The following is a 20,422-nucleotide window of genomic DNA, read 5'->3' as shown; positions in this document are numbered from 1 at the left end:
TGCTATGGTGCTTGCTGCAGAGTACTGGTGATTTATTTGCTGTTCGTTCCCATGTGCAGAACTGATGATGAAGCTCTTCCAGCCCAAACCCTTCCATGATCCTGTGATAATTTGTGTGAGATGTGAATGAGCAGTCTAACTTAAGGCACTCACAGAACTGCATAATGGATGTTTACTGGGCAACAAAAAGATCAGATGAAAAACACATGTACTTTGCTACAGTTCTCTATGCAGGAAAGAGGTCACAGGGGCAGAGAGAAGGTGCACTTAGAGTGAGAAAGGTGACAGCCAACAATGTCCTCCATCAAAATCATATTCTCCCTGAAGAAAATGGCATTGATTTTGTTTGAGATTTTTTAACATCAAATAGCATATTTAAGCAATTTCTGTTAATTTCTGTGATTCTGCAGATTACTTTCAGAAAAAAAATGTATTTAGAATAAAATAGTGTCAGAGAAAAGTATAATCAGTCTCAATAGGTGTCATCTCCGTGTGAAAGCATATGGAATTTGTTCATTGTTCACAGATTTTGGATTAAAGTAGAGACAAATCATGTCCTGCAGATACTTCTACTCTGGAATCTGATCATACTATTGTGTGAAATATGTACTGTCTCTCTAAGTAATAAATATTAATAACAAGTAGAAATATGAAGATTTTAAAAACAGACTAACAAGTGCATGCTTAGTGTCTTACTGCAGTCCACGGTCAAGAGCAGGAAATACCTGTACTCTGTTGGTTGCACACAAGAGCATGTAATGTCTACAACTGTGTGATTCTATAATTTACAAATACCAGCTAGTCAAGCTTCTCTGTATTCAATTGTTAGATCTTTCAGTTAGATATCTTACAGCTTATTAATCTAATGGTGTTACAAAGCACTACTTTTACCTTGTTTTAGTTCTCCATCAGTCCTGTAGCAGCAAAGTGCTTTACTCCATTTCCAAGTGTGGAGAGTAAGTACACACACCAAGCCCTTGATCAGAACAGATCTTCATTGTGCTGCTCTGAAACCTCAGTCTTCCTGCTGCAGAAGGGGAAAGTGTCTCAGGGTGGATTGCCCCATTGCCCCACAAGCAAGATAAGGAGATAAAACAGCAGAGTCGTAATCACTCTGAATATCTTGACTCTTTCTACTTCCTCTTTTTTTCTCCCCCTTTCTCCTTCCAAGAGGATGGGACTTCCCATTCTACTTCTCAATGGTAGACAGTACTGACTTTTTCCATCTTGCTGGTGGGCGTGTTTGTTCTCAAATGAAACTTTTCCATGAAATGAGCCCAACATTTTCTAGAGGAGTGTGGCTTGAATTTGTATCTCAAGATTGACTCCAGCTTGAACTGTAGTAAAGATCCTATAATTTCTTCCTTTCCCAGCCATGCTTTCCATTGGAGTATTGTTTTGTTACCCCTCCTGTGTGAGATATAGCACAAGCCATAAGTCTGTAGCAGCACCTTTCTCTCCTTGTTCTGTAAAGTTGTGTGCAGTTGCCAATGATGATCTGGTAAAATGTAGTGGTGAGGGTGTCCTTGTTCCTTAGGCTTTGTACCTTGTCCTTGTCTCAGTCTCTGTTCTTCATCATTCTGTTTTTCCTTTGTGTGCATTTATGCATCTGTGTGTCTGGGTATTTGGATTGTTTTGGGGAAGTGATCCCTATTGGCTCTGCCTTACATGGTCTGATGGGACTGGATGTGCTGTATTCACATGTACCTGATTGTATGTGGCTTTGGTGTCTAGTCTGGCCTCCTTAACATGTTGATATTAATTATTTTTGTTCTTCCAGGAGCTATTTGTCATTCTTTTTTTTCCAAGGGTCAGGAACTGGCATCTGTTTAAATGCACTAAATGCAAGACAAAGATAGGATCTAGTACAGAGATTTTGTAGCATTTGTTGGGAGACATTATGTCAGGCCTCATACTTTCAGATAGGCACCTAATCTCTTCTTTTTAGTTGCTGGCATACAAAAGCAGTAAGATTGCTGTTGATGCCTGCCCTTCATGCTGCACATAAAATTACAAAAATAAAGTAGTGTAGTTCAAACCTTGCATACTTACACATTTCTTCAGGCAGATGGGGTAGCTGGCCTCATGGGAACAATTAAAGAATAAAGTAATAAGGAGAAATGTCAGGCGGAAGGGAAAAGTATTATGCAGAATATTTCATGCAGTGATTCTGGTTACCCCAGCAGTAATAATCAACTATATAAACACATACTCACAAAATCCTTAAGCAGATTTGTATATTTATAATTTATAAACATGTATTTTCCTTGGACAGAAATCTACATAAGCCAAGAAGAACATATCTTCCAATGTTTACAGTAAAAGATGCTGGAGAAACCAAGCACAATAAATATTTTAGTTCCTTAATCTGGCTATTAACAAGGAATATGACTACCTACTGAATCTGTTTGGTGTCATACAGATTGTGGCATATAAATTTTTTGCATCATTTTCTTAAACATATAAATGTTTAAAAGGATAGCAAAGCTGTTTGTTGCTACAGACTGGCAAGTCTGGGAAAAAATTTTACTGAGTTGGCTATGTTAGTGTCACACAGCTCATGAGACCTCCATAAAAGAAGGGTTTGCACTTCACTTCCCACAGGGACCAGCAGCGGACTTATTTAAAAGCAATAGGCACAGAATATTTTCCTTAAATTATGTTAACTGAGCAGTGTTGTGTAGGCTAAATACAGACACTAAAGAGTCCCAGGAAGAACTGGACTGACGCTTAAATTTCAGTTAAAATAAACAAGAGTAAAGCTAGAGTGCCAAATTATACTTTAACTGAAATGTATGGAAAAAATTTTAACAGATTTCAATGAAAAGATATTAATGTGGAATAAAATTTTAAATTTCTCAGACTTTTATCCAGAAATACAAATCTTGATAACATCAGTAGGAGCACTGATGTTTTGAAAGTTGAGCACATACCAAAAGGAGGTTTTAGGTACGTTTGCTTGTGGGTTGCATGTGTATTATCTATGCTGCCAGCAAGTGAAAAAATTACACTGCTGTCTCTTAATGTCTTGAACCAAATTAGTAACATATTTAATATTTTTAGCAGGAATTTGCATGTGCTCTAACATTTTTATTATATTCTTCATTCCTTTGGTTAATAGATTACTAGTTCATTTCTCAGGGGCACAGTGAGTAACTAAGCACCTTCAGTGATTGTTTGTCAGGTTTTAATAGCCTGATTAGAGCTATCAACTTAGCTCTGGGAAAATGTGTGCTGCATCTTATTTTCTGTTGTTTGAGTACCCTGTGGACAGGCTCCTAGAGGAGCACACCATTCACACATGCTGAGCCCTACTGCAAGGAATAGGTAGCATAAACAAGAAATAGGAAAGCAATTAACCATTAAAAATAAATTTACTTCTTAACTGGTGCTCTAACATGCCATATATTACATGCTAAAAGCCATGTTGCTTGCCATTCAAGTCAGCTTTCTTGATCCTAAATGGTAAAGAAAAATGTGTTGGTTCTTGAAAAATAAATCCCTTTTATACTGCTAAATTTAACCAAATTTCTTTTTTTTTTTTTTTTTTTTTTGTTTTGGACAATTCCTACAAAATATTTCATCAGAATTGAAATAATTTGAAATGTTATCCATCACTGCAGGCATCATCTGCTAGTTGGAGTCCACAGATGAAGTGGTGGAGGGATGACTCCTTTGTGATTGTGTGGCATTGCTCGGTTGTCACTTCCCAATTTTCACTCTTTTTGCTGATCACCTCCCTCCTTCTCTTTATGCTTTCCATTTTAAAGCTTGTTGTCCTTCTATAAAAGCATCTTTCTCTGTTGTGATCTCTTCCATTCACTTTCAAATTTACCACTGATCACTGTGTTGCCCTGGAAAAGATGATGTATGCATGATAGCCAGTAAATCCTGAGGCCTGACTGTTTGTATTTCAGTGCTGGACAGCGCTTGAAAGGAGCAAAGGGAAAAAATGGCTCCTAGTAAATAGTGCTCATTCACCAAATCCTCAGCTCATCTGGTGTCTACCTGCATCAAGGTGGGACTGCATTGAGAGGAGAGTCCATCCTTCAGTGAACTCTGTGTGCTTTGCTTACAGTAAAACCTGAGAAAATTGATTTGGGGGTTTCTGTCTCACCTTCTCAAACAAACTTCTGCACTACCAGGTTAAGGCATCCTGCCTTAGAGTTGCTGTTGCTGTATTTAGGGTTTGATTCTCATCAGCCTCAGGATGGCTGTGAGCAACAGTTGAAAGGGATAAACTGCTTAAAGCTGGCCTTCATCTAGAGTTTCCTCCACATGGGTATGCTCTCATCTTAATGTCAGACATCTTATTTGTATGTCTTGCCCTTCTTTCTGCTAAAGTAATTTTAAAAACTACTCACATTCAGCACTATAGAAGTATCTATCCAAGAATAAACAGGTGGCCTCTGCTTGGAGCTTTGAGGAGATGTGTAAGCTGTGTTACAGCTATGCTGCTGACTTTTAAAGGCAGGGTACCAATGTAAAGCAATGAAAAGCAGCTCAGAATTTTTCCTAAAGATTTTATGGCATTTCCCTAGAGCAGCTTGCAAATCTGCAGTCCTTTTCAATTCTTCATAAGCACTCTACTATTACATATATGAAATTTTGTTCTTCTTATTAGATAAAAATAATATGATATTTGCAGAGAAATGGAAGTAGTAAGCCTTGTATTCTAGATACTTTGGAACTAATGCATACCTCATAAAATGCATCTTTGAAAAATGTAAGCAATAAGGAAAGTTTCACTGTAATTCTGTGTACCTCAGCTTCAGAGCAGCTGTCTTACTGTGCCTTAGCTACTACAGCTAATGCCCTTGGGAATACAAGAATTTCACTGAAGTGTTTTTTTAAATTATATTCCTAGCTTCTTGTCAGTGTAAAACCATCTTGCATTTAATGATTGGAGTGAATACTGATAAGTGATATGATGAGTGCTTTAAAATATTGCCCAGAGTTAAAGTAGGATAGTAGGAGCAGGAGAAAAAAAACACCCCAAATTTTCTGTTTGAGCTACTGTATGTATCTGTTTCATCCTCCTGCAAGACAGTGGGTGGGATGTGTGGTGTAGTTTTTCCTCATACGTGGATGTCATGCTGCTAATTCTCATTCAGAAACCCATTATTCCTTCAGGTGTTTTAGTGATGGCCAAGTATGCGCTAGCAGCTTTGGACATGAGTTGTCCATGAGGATTTTCCTTTGGCTTCCATACAAATACAAAGTACTTCTCATAGCTAAGGCCATTATCTGTCGTGCTGTTGAAGTTTTTAGAAGCCAGACTAATTATCAATTTATTCTCAGAAAAAAAATGTGATGCTTCCAGCATGGATGTTAGAATGCTGAGCATCACAGCAGAAGTGTAGCCAGGCTGTTTGCCAAGTCCTGTAGCTCTGTTCTGTAGCTGTTTTCCTAAGGCTGTGATACAAATGCCTTCAACTCTTGCACAGTTGCCACCATTTGCATCAGATTGAGCTGCTGTGGAAAACTAACAAAGGAATATATTTCAATGAGACTTCAATTAAATGCTCTTGTTTTGACATATTTGCTTTGATAATAACTGCTGCTAAGCATTTCTTTTTTTTCTGGGTCAGAATGAAAGTAAAGTCACAGTCCAGAAAAGCTAAACAAAGCTGGTTCAGCAGCCCACTCTGTGGAATATTATGCAGTTGGCTATCTGTTTCAAAGAGGAGCCACAATTATTTCTTGCATAAATATTTAGATAGTTGTATGTGCTGAGAAACAAAGACTAGATGCAAAATTGGGCAGGATGTCCCTCTAGAATATCACATTCTGCCTGGTTTCGTTTTTGTATATATCATAGCAATTATAAAACAGTACACAGTTTGTTCTATTAAAAACATTAATCTTGAACTTTCCCCTTTCTGTTGGCACCTAATTTCCTGATGCTTTATGGGAAAAATACCTTAAAACTACTTCTGGGTTTCTTTTTAGGAGTCTTCTGTCCAGATGTTATCTGTCTGCCTCTGCATCCCTGAATCACTTTTTAGTGCACTGTAATTCAGAATGGTTTTTGGGAGTAACGTTGCATTCACTGTCTAGGATGAGCAATGAGTATAAATATCAAGAAACCAATGTATGATGCAGTTTTTACATGCCCTTTTCTAATGATTCTTTTTAATTACAGAGTAAAGAGATTTCATTTCAGCTTCATGAAGACTTAATGAAAGTACTTAACGAGCTTTACACAGTAAGTACAGTTACTTACTTAGCTTATCTTATACAAATTCCATATCAGACTGCTTCTGTAAGCTTTAAGTGGACTTTCATTGACTAAGTTACCCCCAATGGAGTTACTTATTTTTATGTTTTACACAAGCCTAAATTATATTTTTGAAAAGACTACTCACTTGTTTAAAATACGTATGATAATGTTGTCAGGATTACTCTTTACTTGCAACCCTTTTTGTCCCCCAGACTCTGGTAAGCCAGTTTATTAGAAGTTTTGTTGTTTATTAATGAGACATTTCTACTCAGAGCTTACCAGAGCAAACTTCTTTCTTTTCTGCTTTGTTTTTGTCCATGCTGCCATCTGCTTAGTTTGACTTGTGGTCTACACACTATAAAAATCATGGGTGTTTGCAGATCCATTGCTGTGCTGTCTAAATGTTACTTATGTGCCCTTCCCCATCCCTGACTCAGATAAGTAAATAATGAGAAGAAAATCAGAGGGTTTTGTAGACTTCCCATACCATTTAGAGAGATCAAGAAAAACCACTGTGAACATTCTGGCAAGCTCCTGCTAATCCATAGGCAATTCCGAGAGAACTTAGGTCTGAATTTATTTTTTTTTGTTGAAACCCATTTACACAACTTGGTACTACAAAACAATGTCTCATCTACCTGATAACTATTTCCCCAGTGATTTTCTGAAGTGATGTGTTGTGAAAAAGAAAAAAAGCAATAATTACTTTTTTTGAAACACAGCTGTAGAATTAAGATGAATTGGTGATGTGCATTTCTTATAAGAGGCTGTTGATTTCTGCTCATTCAGGAATTATACATTTAAATGCTCTTTTTTTTTGTCTGGAAGAATTGAAACATATATGCTCCAGTACCCTGTGTAACAATCTCTAGGCACCTCTGTTTCCCATCCTCAAGATTTGGAGGACCATAAAAAAAACTTTACAGTATTGATATCAAGAAGCATTTGTGAAGTTTAGGAAGCTATCAGTGATCACTTCTCCACAAACAGAGCCCAAACATTAGTTTTGTGCATCTTGGTGATTTTTCTTTTCACCTAGGGAAAACCATGTAGCCATCAGTGGATGAGGAACATTTAAACTCAAGAAAAAGTTAGGTGGCAAAAAGGAGATGCAAAGAAAATTAGTCTTGTCTTTCTGCCCTGAGTTCTTTTTAATTGTTACGGACAGATTCCCAAAGCCTTCCCAAACCACCACTTTTTATTTTGTTTGTTTGGGATTTTCTTTGGGTTTTTTTTGTCTGAAACCACCAGGATTTGTAGGGTGTGACACTGCAAAGCCTTCTTGGCTGAGGCCTGCAGTCAGTGAAGTGTTCTGGGATCAGCTTCTGCAAAGCAGCGATAGGCACAGACCGTTCCACCGCTGGGGGATCAGCGGCTGCCGCAGCCATGGCACAAGTGGGACTTCAGTGCTGAATAAGGCCTGAAGATACAGCCTTGTTTCAATTAAACAGTTGCATAACTCCAGTGTCTGGCAAGGCTTGGGATTAGTGCCTGTGCTCCCAGGGTAGGGAAACTGTGAAGCATGTGCTGAAATACTTTTCTGAAGTACCACTGAAAATCTGCAGGACTGGACTTCAGTATTTTCATTCTTTTTCTTCACACTAGTGCTATATATGCACACTGATAACCATCAGATTTAATCAGGTATTAACTTCCATATTATGTCTTCCAGTGCATGCTAATACCTTTCTTAGAATTAAAGATTTATTTTTTAAATGGGAATATTTTTAATGTTATAAAAATTCTGAATTTGTCCGCAACTTGAGTCAGGCTACGGCTGCAAGATGGTTTCTTGGGATGGAATTTACTTTACCTGATTTTCAGACATCTGCAGTGTAGATACAAATATCTTAGCATGCTGTCTGTGTTCCAGTTAAAGTCCCTGGAAATCTAATATGGGCAGATGAGACCCCTTTAATCAGATGCAAAAATCTGCTTCAGATTAAGTGATCTGTACTGTTAACTTCATTGTCCAGCTTTTCATTGATTGCAAGGGCTTGGTCAGCTGTACATGTCCACATTTAGCTAAATAAAGCCCACACATAATAAAGTGACAATATGGTGCAGAGGAGCATCTGTTTCACTGCTTGAATGTTTAGAATGGCCATAATCATATCTGTGTATTTTATCTGCTCAAGTACATAAAGATAGAACAGTATCTAGACAGATGGGGACCTCATGCACAGGTTTTTAATTCTTTATGACATTTACTGTGTACAGAATAAGATCATAGTGGCCTTATCAGGACAAGTATCGACAGTTTTAATCTCCAGCAGTTGACATTTCTCAGTCACAAAAAGGAAATGTCATCTACTTGTTTGCCCCATGATTTGTAGAGGGGAAAAAGTTTTTTTAAAAAAATCAGTCTTTCTATTGTGAGATAAATCATTGTGTCCAAAAAAAAGCAAACTGATACGAAATCGGTGAGTAATATACTAATACTGAAGTCTCTCCCTACTGCTTAGTTCTGTTTGTTTGAAAGGAAAGGTGCCTTCATGAAGAGTAACTTAGAATGTGGTGTCATATTGGAATTTAAATACCTCTAAAGCCTTTGAGTAAGGGGCAAGTATCAGAGCTTTTAGTGTGTATGAAGCTTTAATAATCTGGTTATTTCTTATCATCATGCCTTATCTTAAAGCAAAGGTCTGTAAATTAAGGCCTTTAGGTTGTGCTGTCCTCATTAAAACTACACATCATGTACAGGATTGTTGAAGAAATAAGAACAGAAGCAGCTGAACCACAACTTCAGACGTTCTCAGAACAAAGCGGGCTTATTTCGCTGGAATAATCAGAATTTTGTGAGGGAAACCTTACTTTCTAATTTTCCATCTCTTCTATGTAAAGGGTTTTTAAATGTTACATTACATAGGTTTTTGACATGCTTTACAACTAACAAAAATGCATTTTAAAATTCTGTATTTTCAATTTTCAGTATTTTATGCATGCATTTTAAAATTGATTGAAAACATCATTCTAAAACGAATTTAATAGCTAAGCTTCACTTTGTATCTTTGTGAGTTCAGTGAATTATGACTGGCAAGTACTTAAAGCTGTGCCTGGTGTCTCTGTGGCTGTGCCAGACAGTTGGTATTTTCAGGTCTGCAGCATCCCAGCAGCTGCACTCCTCCCTTACTCCTCTCCTTACCACACTTTCAGCCAGTGCAGGCCAGGAATCAGTCCCATGTTTCAGATAAGAATATAAGCTATAGAAACTACAATGAAATGTACCTTTTGAGTGAGGGGGATGGGGAAAGGGGAGCTCAGTTAGTTGTGTGGGGTCACAGATAGGAGTTTTCCTGGCATTTACAGGGAGAAAAGTTGGTCAGACAGAAAGCTGGAAGATGTTTGGTTCATTCTTTTGTGAACTGAATCTTCTTACACACTGACTTAAAGAGACAACAGACTTGGCAATAAATCATCTTTGCAACATAGAAAACTCTGCAGTCAAACTCTTCTTCTGTTTCTCTGGGAAGCTAAAATACCTTGCCTTGTCAGATCAGGTACTGGTATATAGCAATAATATCTGAATGATGGGGAATTACAGGGAACAGAAGGTAGGCAGACACTTCTCTTGTGTTGGAGAGAGGCTTTCACTGGACTTATTTAGGGGTCAGGACATACTCATAAATGTCCTCTAAAAACGTCAGGAAGGTCACAGGTTTGCTGAAAATACAAAGCTGTTCCAGTAATAAGGCTGAGGGCAAATGGTGTAGAAAAGTGATGCACATCATAAAAGTATATTTTCATGTCTCCCACTTGGCTTTCCAAATTAATCTTACTGGCATCACACATTTCACAAGCAATGCAAATGTAAAGTGCTCAGAAAAAGGAAAAAGTGAGAGCAGTCCAAAGCAACTTGGATGTTAAAAAAGACAGGGCTGCTGTGCCACTTGCACTTTCCATTGATTTATCTTACTCTTGAAAAATCCTGGCTATTTAATTTTTTCAAGGTAGTTGATGCCAGATTTTCTTTTTTTCTTTGCTGAAGTAACACAGAATCTGATTCCTCTTCAAAAAGTTAAGTTCAGTTTACTGTGGCACATCAGGGATCTGAGAAGGTGAAATTAGTAATCCTGTATTGATAGTAATATATGTGACAATTCCTAAAACCACAGCAGAGTTCAGCTTGGAATGAGTGAACAGGATGCTGACAACAGCTCAGCTTAACTGGTAGAGGCCACTGCTGTGGTAAAATTGGCATAAGATTTTGCTTATTTCTTGTGCAGAGCACTAACTAACCCAATTTAATGAAACCCTTGTGACTCCACCTTCTGAGAGGAACTCAAAGCTTAGCAGAGACAATTCTAAAACAATTCAAACATGGTAAATACACCAGGGATGAGCTAGGAAATTACTATTTCCCGAGAAACACTGTGAAAAGGCTCTTAATTATGCAGTTTTATTATAAAAATAAAGTGCATGTTAACACAGTCATTTCAATCTATTTTAACTCTCTAGCTTTCAATCTTGCCTTGGTTTGAGTTTTCTAGAAAAGAAGGATGTGTGTAGAGAAGGAAAGCAAGTCCCCTGCAATGGGAACATTCTTCACTTATGGCCCATACAAGTACAGCACTAATTACTGTCTTGTTGATGGATTTGCCTAGATAACAACTGTGGGGTTAAGTAAAATAATTACCTAAGAATATACTCTAGTGTGCCCTTCCTTGTGATAAATACTATCTTCTGCCTTAAGCCTATTTGCTGAGTTCTTACAAATGATGCTGAAACTTTGGCGCACAAATTGAGATGTTTATGCTACCAAGTGAACAGTCTGTCACCTACAAATGTGAGAGTACATAGTTAGGGTAGCAAAATCTTTTTCATCTGCTTGTAGTCTGACACAGTCATCTGACAAATATATATTTTACATCCCTGATTCAGCAGAATAAACCTGCTAAATTAATAGAAGATAAACTCAATATTTAATTTTAGAAAGGTACTAGTATGCTTTTAACAATGCTGGTTCACTACAGTGGAGAAATGCAGCAAATGTCATTATGGCAGTTCAGCATCTGCAAAATTGCAACCTTGCTCTCTTTTTTCACTGTGTACTTGATGACTGATCAGTAAACCCTTTGGAGACTAACTAAAGTCAGTTCAGTGATGGATACTCTCACAGGATGATCTGTCAGTTCAACAGTTTGGTGGACATTTGAGAAGAATTATTACATGTTCATAGTTTGAATAACAGATCTGTGAATCTGTTGCATGTTCACAGATCAGAGGCCTACAAATCTCAGAACTTTTCATACAATAAGTCTATTTAGGAAAGCCTGTTACTGTGTTTAACAACATCTAACAGTCTTAAAAACTCCAAGGCAAAAAGATGACCTAGTGTTAAGGGGAAGAATCATATATGCAAATTAGCCAGCAAATTGTAAGCCAACTTGTTGGAGAAGTATGTACTGAAATACTTGGAAGCCAATTCCCTAGCTTATTCCCATTTATTTTTCCATATGTGTCTCTCTAATGCTTTCTCAAATTAAGTTCAGCTGCTGCAATATCAGCTCTTAAAAAAGCATTGACACATCATGAAAAAGGCTGAGAAATCATTAAGACGTTTTCCCCAAAGGCTTGCAAAATAATGATGTCACTAGTGCATGAGATAAGCATGCTATCAATATCACAAACTGGACAGGAGTCACGTGCCTAGGCTGATCACTGCTCTTTACAGAGTCTGTATTGATTCCTAAGCCAGTGAGGCATGAGTAGGACTGACTGACTGATGGCCAGCCCTGTGAATACAGAGAAAGAACTTTTTTGAATTTTAATTTATACTCATTTATACCAAGAACTTGTGCAGAGTTTGTTTTGAGAACATGGATTTCAAGTAGACATCTTCATTCCCTGTGAAGGCTATGAGTTCCATGTAGTTCTCCCACAAAACTTGCCTGTCAATCAGTGTGGAGTGAGACACTGGATATGGGAGGATGAGCTGTAAGCAAGCAGTGATAGGAAAAAATCCTCCTTGGTGATGTGAAGCTAGTGGAGTCAGTGTGGAGATACTGGTGAGAACAGAGATACCCTTGTACTCCTTCAAGGAGTGCTTCTTTCAACAAGGAGGCAAGCTGAAGTGTCAGCCACTGCAGAAGGACATTTATGCTAGTTTAAGAACTTCAATGCTTGTTGCTTTTGGCAAGTAGAACAAATCCTTGTTTCACCACTTAGGTGCTTTTAAACACAGTTAGAAAACTTTAAGATATATTTGATACAGAATCACAGAATATGCTGAGTTGGAATGGACCCTCAAGGATCATAGAATCCAGCTCCTGGCCCTGCATAACACCATCCTCAAGAGTGATGTCATGTGCCCAGGAGTGTTATCCTGAACTCAGGCAGGGCTTGGTGCTGTGACCACTTCCCTAGGGAGTCTGTTCCAGTGACAAGCCACCCTCAGGGTGAAGAACCTTTTTCTAATATCCAAATTAATCTTCCCATGACAATTTCAGGCCGTTCCCTTGGGACCTGTCACTGGTCACCACAGAGAAGAAATCAGTGTCTGCCTCTCATGAGGAAGTTCTAGATGGCAATGAGCTCTCCCCTCAGTCTCCTATTCTCCAGGCTGAAGAGACTGAGTGACCTCAGGCACTCCTCATACAGTTTCCCCTCAAGACCCTTCACCATCTTTGTTGCCCTCCTATGGGCACTGTCCAATAGCTTTATATCCCTCTTCTATTGTGGCTCCCCAAACTGCACACAGTTATTAAGGTGAGGCTGTCCCCTCCCTTGCCTGCTGGCAGTGCTATTCCTGATGATTCCCAGGACATGGGAGGCCTTCCTGGCTGCCAGGGCACCGCTGACTCATATCCAACTTCCCCTCGACCAGGATCCCATGGTCCCTTTCCATGGCACTGCCCTCCAGCCTCTCATTCCCCAGTCTGTCCATTCATCCAGGATTGCCCCATCCCAGGTGCAGAGTCCCTATACCTTTCCTTTGGTGAACTTCATGAGGGTGGTGATTGCCCAGTTCTCTTAATTTGTCAAGGTCTCTCTGCAGGGCCTCCCTGCTTTGGAGGGAGTCAGCAGCTCCTCCCAGTTTTGTATCAGCTGTGAACTTGTTTAGTACCCCTTCTAGTCATGCATCCAAGTCATTAATGAAGATGTTGAAGAGCAGAGGAGCTAAGACAGCCCTGCAGAACCCCACTAGTGACAGGTCACCAGTCTGATGTCACCCCATTCACTATAACTGTGCCCAACCAATGGGCCAGTTGCTCACCTTTCACATGAGGTGTTTTTCCAGCTGTGTGCTGGACATTTTATCCAGAAGGATACCCTGAGAAAGATCTACTGAAATCCAAGATTACATCAGCTGACTTCCCTTGGTGGGACCTAGGTGGGTTACCTTGCCATAAAAGGAAATCAAGTTTGATCCACAGGACTTCCCTCTCATGAAGCTGTGCTGGCTGTGACCAGTGACTCTGTTGTCTTTCAGGTGTTTCTCAATACATCCCAGTATAATCTCCTTTATAGCTTTGCCAGGCACTGAAGTGAGATTGACAGACCTGCAGTTTGCAGGGAGGACCCTTCCTGCCCTTCTTGAAAACTGGGGCAACATTTGCCAGCTTCCAGCCAGCCTGGACTTTGCCAATTCCCAAGACTGCTCAAAAACTGAGAGAGAGGTTTTGTGATGACATCAGCCAGCTCTTGGAGAATTCTTGGGTTAATTCTATCAGGACCCATAGTTCCCTCTGCAAGCAAAGTACAAAAGAAAATAACTTTTCTAGGTGGTAAGACACATTAATTAGTCTTGTTACACCAACTAAAAAGTCTCTAGAGATTACACAGAACAAAAGATAAAAAATAAAAGCAAACACCTCTAGCCTTATGTAAAGAAACACTTAGAAGATTTGAATAGAAAGGCCAGAAGAAAAGGGCACAACCTTGCTTTTAATTTCCTTTCCCCATCATTTTTAATAAGAGCCATATCACTTTCTGTGCTTCTCTGTTTTATTATATAAACCATTTCTTTGAAAAGTCCTTTTCTTCTCTTTGCAGTAATTCATTTGTTTCCATGTGGCTGGATGAGTTAAGCTCCCTGGGAACTGATCATCAACAACTCTAACAGTGCCTTTGGAGCAGTGCACGATACAGGAGACTGAACACTCTTTAGTTAGACTGGGAACCTTGCAGACCTCAACCCAGTGGGCTTGCCTTCTCTTGCTAACCCAGCTTTGTCTGTCTCTGGGAGTTTTTTCTGCCTCATCCATGCAGATGTGAACTGGTGGGGCAGCAGCTGTTCCCAGTGGCTGTAGGCAGTGTTTGGGCAGGGAGCTCTGCCCTCTGCTCGGGCGTTGGAGCCCAGAGTGCTGTAGAGGAGCAGCAGCAATAACACAGAGTCCTGCTCCAGGCAATTTGGTTTTTTCCAGCACAGAGCTGTAAGCATATGTTTCTTAAAATAAAAACAGGGCCAGTTTTAGTGTTTGTCACCAGCTGTTTTACCTTACTACAGGAAGCTGGTGAAGAGTTGTCTGTTTCATTTTTAGTATCAGTGGCATGAGCCTTAAGTAGTGGCATACACAGTTATGGTGTATAACATACATTGTTATGCAAAATTGCATTTCTCTGGAAGTGTGTGTCCTTCTGTTGCCAGGACTTGAAATAAGCATCAGTTCAGCCACCCACTGGCATGGCATGCAGTTGGTTTGTGTCAATCCGTGCTAAGATGTGCTGTAGTGAATTGCCATATCTAGCTGTAGTTTTTGTCACTCCACGGATACGCCTTAGGCTGGCCTAAATACTCAGTTACAAAAGTACACTCTCCCAAGGGAATATTTAAAGGCAGCTTCCCAAAACTTTTTCCTCCATGGGTAACACAAGCAGCTGGTTTGATTCCTCCCTGCCTGTGTGTCCTTCAGTTGAATGGTTTGCGTGGCCTCCACCCAAAGATAATATCTGCTGGTGAGAGCTCTGGCACCTTTTAGAGGAAGAGAGGAGGCCTCTGGCTGCCTGGGGATGCCTTCCTGCTTTATTCAGTGCTCTAAACTTAGACAACACAAAGAAACAAACAACAAAAGACTGGGGAAGGCAGAAAGACGCTTCCTTTGGTGGAAGTGGGCAGAGTCAGCCCTACCCAGCAGAGGTGGGGCTTGTGATTGACTGCTGTTCACTGTGCAGGAGTCAGGCTGAGAGGTTTTTCTTGCTTGGAGAAGGAAGGGAGGGCTGGGGTAACCCAGTCCCTTTTCCTCTTCATGCAAGCATGTATTTGCATACTGGCAACCCAAGCTCTCTCATCTGCAGACCCAGCAGGTGTGTAGAGGAAAGATGCCTTTGGGTCTGGCATTTTCACAACTTAGATATCAGGCAGCTCCTTCCTCAGTTCTCGTCTGGTTTTAGATTGGGCCCAGTCTGCAGGCTGTGCAGTGGGCAGACACTTCTTTCCAGGCCATGGACAGCCATCCAGCTATCTGGGGATTTGCTCCCAGGCCAAAGCTTCCCATTCCCTGTCCTTCATTCCCCTTTTCTAGTGTTGAAGGGATCCTTCTGCTTTCAAACATTCAGTGTCCACAGCCAAGCTGTTACTTAGCCCAGAAGATGGCTGTATATCAGATAGATTCAGTACTGACACAGATTGAGTTTTGTTGTTCATTATTTTAGATTTTCACTTGAAGATAAGAATACTGAAAATTATTAAGAAAGACTTTTGCTCTTTCCTATAAGAGAAAATGAAATAAAAAAAATCCCTATTTGGAATACTGTTAAATAAATCAGAAAAGAAAAATGTAACCAAAAGTCCTCAATTTCCATTGGCAAAGAAACTTACACAAGATCCATGTTTATAAGTCAACATTTTCTCAAAGACCCTATGATTTTTCTGTATATACCTTTATATTGTCATTTTCTCTTAATTCTTCTTTAACTCTTGCCTTTTGCAGGTCATGAAAACATACCACATGTATCATGCAGAGAGCATCAGTGCTGAAAGCAAACTGAAGGAGGCAGAGAAGCAAGAAGAAAAACAGATTGGGAGGTCAGGAGACCCTGTTTTTCATATTCGACTAGAAGAAAGGCACCAGAGACGGAGCTCTGTGAAGAAGATTGAAAAAATGAAGGAAAAAGTAAATAGTCCTTTTATTTTGTCTCATTTGAAATAAATTCAGTGCATTTCTGACATTCTTTTGCATGATATTAGACAGATAAATCCAGCTGGGAAATTAAATTAAGCAAGGTACACATAATAAACTAACAGTGAGTTATAGATAACTTGACATAATTTTAGTTCAGAGAGGGGGATACTTCATTATATATATAATTCTTACTGTAAAGTTTGTCACATTTGGAACAAAATATTAAGTTTTCACTTTGGATTCTATCTGTTGTATGTATAACAGGCTAGAAATTAAGGTATTAAGGTTCTTTCTTGTTACTAGGAATGTGTGCTTGAATTGTTACCATTTCTGCTGCACATCAAAAATGAAGTAATTAAAATACATTAATATGAAATGTCTTTCCTAGCGTCAAGCAAAATATTCTGAGAACAAGCTGAAGTCTATTAAGGCCCGTAATGAATACCTGCTCACCCTTGAAGCAACCAATGCTTCTGTGTTCAAGTATTACATTCACGACCTTTCGGATCTGATCGATGTAAGTACTGGCACATTGGTGTTTATGTTTATTATTCTCTTCAGGAATAATCCTTTTTTCAGTTTTAACGGGAATGTATTAGTCATATGGGCTGCCTGCTAGTACATTTGCTATTTATAATATTGTATGATACAAGGAGAAGTTTTTCCCTTATTTCCACAAAATAAAGTGCCAGTAAGATGCTGAACCCATTCCTTTAAAGTTTGAACGTTGTGTTTGCACCCCATGCATCAGTAGAAAATACGACATTGCAATTATGTGCACTCTCTGGAATCAAAGTATTTGTACAAGATAAACTTCTTAACTGGTCATCTAATGATATTTAATTCAAAAAAAATAATTTCTTCCATGTTTTCAAAACTCTTTAGTTTCATTCATTTAGTCATTGACTCATACATACAATGGCTTCTTACTCTTACTTCATGCAGTTTGAAGAACAGGCACAATCAGTCCTGTACTCTGCACTGTCAGTATACCTGTTAATTATTTTCAGTAAGTTGTTTTTATGAGAACATCCTAGAAGAATGAGGTTATACACTAATGTTGACTTGTGCCAGCATTTAGTGCTCTGTATTACTGACATTCTTACATGATGCACCCTCATCACATCCCACTCTCTTTGACTTCAGATGTGATAGAGAAGATACAGAGACAGCAAACACAAGCTCCAGAACATTCATTCACTGGCTTTGTAGGGTTAAATGGCTCAGTGGATTCACCTCTGAAAAAGTGGGCCATTTGAAATTCTAGATATTTGAATATGTTTGCCTGCTGCAACAGTAACATATGTTACTTCCAATAGTAAACAACATTCATACACAGCTCTGGTTTCTAATATAGAATAAATTAATACAGAATTTGACAAGAAGTCTCATTTCTACTGACTGGAGAAGCAAAGATTCGCAGAGAAGGGGAAAAATGCCTTCTTAAGATTAATGGACTAAAATAGCTCCATATACGTGTTTTATTATATGTCATCTAAAAACTGATATTTTCTTTATAATTTCTAGTGTTTCTGTAATTTATAAAATCTTGCTGGATTTTGTTAAAACTTTTCCCTTTCAAATGGTTTGCTTCTTGCTTTCTTGCTTCTTTCTTGCTTTCCTGTAAAAGATGTCAATTAATCTTTTTTTTGTTTTCAGAATTTTTTTCTGTCTCTATTTCAACATCTCTTTTATTCCTTTCGTAGTTGCTACTGCATGTTTGCTCCTGATTTCTTCTGGTTTATTCTGTGTCCTGTCCTTGTCTAGTCTGTATCCATCCACTTGCACAACCTGATCCATCCATCTAGGTTGCCCAGGCAGTGAAAGCATTTACCAGGACCTATAGGTGGAAGATTAGGGCAGAAAACAAAGGACAAGCTGTGTACCTGCTGGGGTATCCCCCAAGTGAGAAATTGAGACTACCTAGTGGATGATTTTCCTGCTACTGCTTAAAGGATGACAGATTTTTGGTCAGTAATTAGGGCATGTCTCATACATGTGAACTTCATAAATTCTTCTTGGATTATGGAAGGAAGGAAAGGTCATTTTCTTTTTGTTTCCATCACCCATAGCCCTTCAGAAGCTGGATAGATGCTCATTTTGTCACCTCTCCTGCTTTCCCTTTCCAAGTTCACGTTTCTCAGAGAATGTCTCCAGTGTGTGTTTCTAAAACTTTATCAGGTTGGAAGATGCATGTGATTCTTCCCAATTCAGTGATGTCCACAGAGGTTTCTGTAACAGTGAAAACTCAGGGCAGGACCCACCAGTCTGGAGCTTTACAAAGAATTGTGAGGGGAGGAGAAGTGAAGCTTTCTGTCCATACAGAGACACAGAGCCAGGACTTGCTGGAGTTAGTGTGTATGTAAGGGTATTTACAGAACCATGAGGACTAGAGCTTCCTAACTGCTAGTCTTAAAAATAAACATTCTACAATATTTAGTAGCACAGAAAAGTTGTATCTACTCTGCCTGTCTTTTTGAAAGCCATGGACCAGTGTACACAATAACATTCTTTTGGCAAAACGGCTTGAGAAATTACTCTTCCCTAAGGAATTTAAATGGAAGGTCTAGCTGCCCTTTCCATCACTGTTTTGTAAGAGTAGGCTGTAAACATGTGCAACCAGAATTTGCTTCAGAGCTAATTTAATCCAATTGTGAGCTTGTTTAAATGAAATGTCTTTCAGACATTTGTATTTGATCAGAATATGCTGTGAAAGCACTGGTATTTAGACAGAGTGTTTGCCACTTGACAAAGGAAACTCTTTTTGTAAATGCAAGAATCTTGGCAAGGTTTTGGAGTTATATCATTGGAATGTGAGAATGCTTTCCAGTGGCCATATGTTGCAACAGTCCAGACTACCTCATTCTGTAAATCTGTTAATGTCATGGTACAATTTGGAGTTTTCAGAGCAGTGGTGGCAATTTCATTCCTTGCCCTCTCTATTTTGTCCCACTTTACTAGCCTGACTTCTGTGCTTCCCTGAGCTCTCTCATTGCCTGTACAGAAAGGGATTATCTCTGCTCTGTGTCTCAATTCCAGTGGACATGGAAGAATTTAGATCTCCCCAAGCTGTTGGTGTTGCCCATAAATGAAATGAAATGTCTTCCTATGCTAGTGAAAAATATGTTGAATGAAAGCAGGCTAAGTACATGCAATAAACTGTTCCATAATTTTTTTTTCTAACAAGGCTGGAGAGCAGAGTGGGACTACTCATTTTTACAAAAAAAAAAAAAAACCAAAAAAGCCACCTATTTTTGATTTGGATTCCACTCTATTTTCCATATATGAGGCTTATATTGAAAATCCTAAATTACTGTTCCCCATTTGAACTCAGTCTGAACTGTTCAACTCTGTCATTTCATTAACAGAGCTCAGCGCTTCTGACTAAAAATTATGATGTGTTGCTCATTTTAAGCTCTTGTGATAAAAGTAATATAAAAATATTGCTGGAGTCTTAGCTGGATGATTTAATGAAGTTAGGGAGCTGAGAGATGAGACCAACATTTGCAAAGAAGAAGAGAGGTAAACAGGATTTGATATGCACAAATATCAAATTTGTGTATTTCTGTCCCCTGCATATTGTAGAGGAATTTGAATTTTCTGTTAAATATTTCTTCTGTGCTGTCTAGAGTGGTATCTAGTTCAAGTGCAGGAGAGAATTAGTTATTTTCTGTATTTGTACCTATAAAAACCAGTAAAGATTAGCTGAATTTAATAAGCTTTACCAAGTATGTAGAAATTTTTTAAAGATTCTGAGTTTCAGAGGAACAACAAACTATACAGTGCTGCTAATCTGGCTGTTAGTGCCAGCATCTGTCCATATGGCGCATACTTTTACTCATTTACTTTAAATCTGTCTAAGAGGAAGGTAAGGACCTTTTTTCAGACTTACCATACATTTTTATGATCTGAAGATAAATACTAGGAAATAGTGATCAAAACAACTTTACTGTAGTTCTGCTGCTGAAATAAATAAAATACCAATGTGTGGGTCTTTCTTAAAATGTGGTTTCTGAATCTCTAATTGCAGTATGCATGCTTTGGACCATTAAGAAATTAAGGAACATTTAGCTATTGTGAACTTAATTTATTCTGTAAAGGTTCTTTATTAATCATTCATAAAACAGGGTTTAAA

The 20,422-nt window shown here is 38.8% G+C and overlaps 1 protein-coding gene across 2 annotated transcripts in view; it reads left to right on the top strand.

Annotated features, from left to right (window-relative positions):
- SRGAP1 (SLIT-ROBO Rho GTPase activating protein 1) overlaps nucleotides 1-20,422 on the top strand; it is a 138,955-nt gene that overhangs the window by 72,239 nt on the left and 46,294 nt on the right. Inside the window, exons 4-6 of one of the 2 annotated variants that reach the window (XM_058022878.1) lie at nucleotides 6,146-6,208; nucleotides 16,096-16,278; nucleotides 16,676-16,804. In XM_058022878.1, the coding sequence (XP_057878861.1) occupies nucleotides 6,146-6,208; nucleotides 16,096-16,278; nucleotides 16,676-16,804 (375 nt within the window). The remainder of the gene's footprint in view (nucleotides 1-6,145; nucleotides 6,209-16,095; nucleotides 16,279-16,675; nucleotides 16,805-20,422) is intronic. The other variant, XM_058022879.1, reaches the window with a different exon arrangement.

This window comes from Melospiza georgiana, chromosome 4 (assembly GCF_028018845.1).
Source record: "Melospiza georgiana isolate bMelGeo1 chromosome 4, bMelGeo1.pri, whole genome shotgun sequence".
In the NCBI taxonomy this organism is placed as follows: domain Eukaryota; kingdom Metazoa; phylum Chordata; class Aves; order Passeriformes; family Passerellidae; genus Melospiza; species Melospiza georgiana.
This window is presented reverse-complemented; position numbering and strand designations above follow the sequence as displayed.